General features: G+C 48.4%; 1 protein-coding gene across 1 annotated transcript in view; it reads right to left on the bottom strand.

The window, feature by feature from the left end:
- Positions 1-3,110, bottom strand: part of LOC105562084 (nephrin-like) — a 7,594-nt gene extending 4,484 nt beyond the window's left edge. The window contains exons 1-3 of the mRNA XM_012012614.1: positions 2,924-3,110; positions 1,856-2,146; positions 315-614 (exon numbers count right to left, since the gene is read on the bottom strand). Coding sequence (XP_011868004.1) covers positions 315-614; positions 1,856-2,146; positions 2,924-3,074 — 742 coding nt within the window. The 5' untranslated portion in view covers positions 3,075-3,110. The remainder of the gene's footprint in view (positions 1-314; positions 615-1,855; positions 2,147-2,923) is intronic.
- Positions 3,111-3,655: the final 545 nt, after the last annotated feature.

Here is a 3,655-nt window from a genome sequence, read left to right as displayed (position 1 = left end):
GGAACTTGGACCAAGTTCTAGCATCGTGGACACAGGCTCTTAGTCGTAGACGTTTCTCTCCGCCTTGCCTTACGTCTACGACTAAGGCCTGGTCTACAATGAATTGTTAGTCGTTAGTCAGAAGTCGGAACTGTATGTTGATCCTTTTCCTTTCTGGGTGGAAGAAAAAGGATCGACATATAGTTCTGACTGACGACTGACAACTCGTTGTAGACCGGGCCTGAGACTTGAGCGTTTGCGGATCGTTCTCTGTCATCAGTCTGAGCTTAGCGAAATTGTACAACAGCGAAGAGAGAGAGGGAAGGGGTGCTCACATATCACGTTGATGGTGTGCGTGCCGACCACGTTCTCCGTGAGCTTGGCGTTCGAAGCGTGGCAGATGACGACGATGCTGCGGCTCTTGCGATTAATGCTGAACGTCACGTTCGAGCTGGTGATCCAGCCACCGTTCGGCGCCAGCTCCGTCTTCGAGGCGTTGCTCTCGAAATTATGCCCGTCCACCGTCCACTTTATGTCCGCGGGCGGATTCGAGTTCTCCGTCGTGCAAGTAATGAGCACCTGGTCTTCCGCCTTCGCCTCGGTCGGGCCGGTGATGGTTACTCCGGCGGGCGCGACTGGTGGGATCGTAAAAATAAGTGTGAAAAAGCCTCCAATTAGTTGGCCCGAATGGCGGTTCGTAAAAGTCCACGGTGGAGATAGCGGATAAAGACTGGATAGGTAGACGTGTTACACACTTGATTGATTTAGATATTTAGAACCGCGGCAGATCCGGAATGAATAACGAATGTTTAGCGGGTAAAAATGTGTACGGCACGAGAGGGCATTTGAAAAGAAGATAAAGAAAAAGGCACCGCGCGGGAATTATTGAATTTTTACATTTGCAAGCTCTCGATGTTCCGTTAAGCAAATTTCCGGGAGAATCGAAAGCCACCGAGCTTCGAGAAACCGATGTCGCTCGCCGTCGTCAATTTTCCATTTCTGACGTCGGCCGTAAAAATGTGAAATAAAGTTCACCGACAGGCTGTCAATAACTGCAACAGTACGGTCGACAACCGTTTACCCTTAATCGTAAGTATACGATAAGCCAGCCCCGCGGTATTTTCTAGCTTTATCCACATATATCACGCCGGCATAAAGTTAGCGAAATTTCAATTTGGGTACGCGAGCGTAGCCTCGGCGAAAATAGAGAAGCGGAATTATTTATGCGGCTGTTCCGTCGGCAAGAGATCGTCCATACGCCGTGCAACCTTACGTTGTGCAATACTACGCCTTGCGGTAAAGTAATGGTGAATGCCACAGACAGGCACCAGGCAACGTTAATATTCCAACACCTTAAATACGTCTCAAGTATCACTCGCGAGAAATACGCGTTCTGCAAGATTCAGGGACGGAGGGAAAAAAAGAACTGACGTCTTAAGAGCGCAATAAAAGTTTCGCATTTTTCCATCCCCTTTCATATTCCACTTTCGCATCTATTTAAGCTTATATCGAATAAATTGATCAGTTCTCTTTAAAATTATTAATTCGGCGCGGTAAACAAAGTAAAGCCTCGAAATTATCGAGCACGGCCGCGAGCGGGTAAATTAAATTGAGGTATTTCGCGCGACTCGACTCGTATTAATATAAAAAGGATCATAATATACAATTACACGTGGGCGGGATTAAAACGTGCGCGTTGCTAAATGCATTAAAAATTAACGTCCATTATTCGATCCCGATTAATATAAAAGACGATAATAGCGCGCGATTATACGGACGCGAGGAAGAGGGACGACGAAGGGACGGAGGTTTCTCGAAATGCAATTTGCAACGTTTTGCACCGCCACCTAATCACGCGTAATTATCGCACACTTACAAAGCACGGTGAGGTCGACGTGCACCTTCATAGGCTGCACGCTCATGATGTTGGAGACCTCGCATCTGTAGCGGGCCTTGTCGTCCTCAGCGCGGGCGATGAACGAGTACACGTTCTCGCTGACGCCCGGGCCCCTGCGATGCGCCGCCGTGACCCTCACGTCGTTCCTGTACCAGACAATTTCCGCCTGCGGATTTCCGCCGCGCGACCGACAAGCGAGCTCGACGTTCTGGCCGCGCTGCACGGTCTCGCCCTCGGTGTAGCCCTCTATGTACGGCGGGCCAGGTGGATCTGCGGGGCAAACGCAGGGACACTGTCAGTGCTGCGCCGTTAAACGCGGAAAAAATACCTATTGTATCAGGTGCGACAGCAAACTGTTTGCTGTGGTTTAGAAATTTACGCAGCCAAATATTTCTAGCCAATCACGATTAGCTACGGTGGCGATTTTTTCTTCAGTGTACGACAACGAAACTTGCGTGAAAACGTAATCCGGTTAATTGGGATCGAAAGTCGGTCTCGGCTCGAATGACTCATTGTCAGAGCGACGACACGCGTGCGTGCCGAGATTCGGGAAGGAAGCTCTTAACGCGAATCCGCATCGCGTTCTAATTCTGTATGTTAGGCGAATTGCAATTCGACCCGAGAATTACATTACATAATAAATTCAACGACGCGTTACGCGAATCGCAGTAATAATTGGCGAGAGCCATTGAATAATTTTGCCATTATCGCGATACGTATCGCGCCGCACACGTATACTGTCCAGTTGACTCCTGTTATCTTCTATCTTACAATATTCGTACAACTCTCTCTGTTCGCGCACGTACAAGTGAGAACCCGGCTTGCTGCATAAATAAAGCGCTGTAAAATTGAGGAGCGCCGAGACGGACTTGAAATTAACGCCGACTCGTTTTCGGTAATTTCGGCAACGCCACGAACGCTCCAATTTTGTATAAAGCTCGCCGCGCTCTTTTTCACGACGATACGTCGGCGTGCGCCGACACGCGTGCGACGTAAACGATCACGCGAGCGCGTGTTTTTACGCACACACGTTGCTGCAGTACTTACAGAAAACGGAGAGGGTAATGGTGGCCCGCATAGGCCTGTCTATGGGTATCGCCGGATGGCTGGCCTCGCAGGTGTAATCCATCCCATTATCGTCCGCCGTGGGCATGATGGTAATGGAACCGTGAGTGTCGTACTTGAGCAATTCCTTCATCTCCCCGGGCTTGGCCGTTTCCTTGTCTGCAACATTGTCCGCGCAAATCGCGAAATAAACACCACCTGCCACCTGCTTCTACTTTATAGTCGCGAAATTAACCACCTTCCTCCGGTTATCGTCGTCCTTTTTCCGTCTTTCTGATGCTACTTGGGAATTTCAGAAATGCAGACTAGCAAATTGCCACAAATTCCACAGTGGCCACTTTAACTCACCGCGCCAACGCGACACCACTTTTCTCTAACCATTATTGTTTGTCCTCCGTAACCGTTTTAATTTTTTTTATCGAGTTTATTAATTACACCCTCCAGAAGAGTTTTGCGAGAACAAAGAATTGCTTTCTGTCTTTACACATGTTTGGGGCTCCTTGAAAATTTGCAAATTAATTTCAGGTATTCACTTGAGAAAATCGGAACACGTCCGACTGCACCGCGTGTTTACTGACGAACGTCTTACGCTATTTACAATAAAGTGAATTTCCACGCGCGATATTGATTCTTAATCGAAATCCAAAGGCGCCCCTTAATCGCTCGATTACTCGCAAAGATTGTCCGAATTAATTCGAGAGCCGCGAAGAAAGT

The sequence above is a fragment of the Vollenhovia emeryi genome, unplaced genomic scaffold, assembly GCF_000949405.1.
Source record: "Vollenhovia emeryi isolate VEMERY1.0 unplaced genomic scaffold, V.emery_V1.0 DF939196.1, whole genome shotgun sequence".
NCBI classification, from domain to species: Eukaryota; Metazoa; Arthropoda; class Insecta; order Hymenoptera; family Formicidae; genus Vollenhovia; species Vollenhovia emeryi.
Note: the sequence above shows the minus strand (reverse complement) of the source record. Positions and strands in the feature narration are given on the sequence as shown.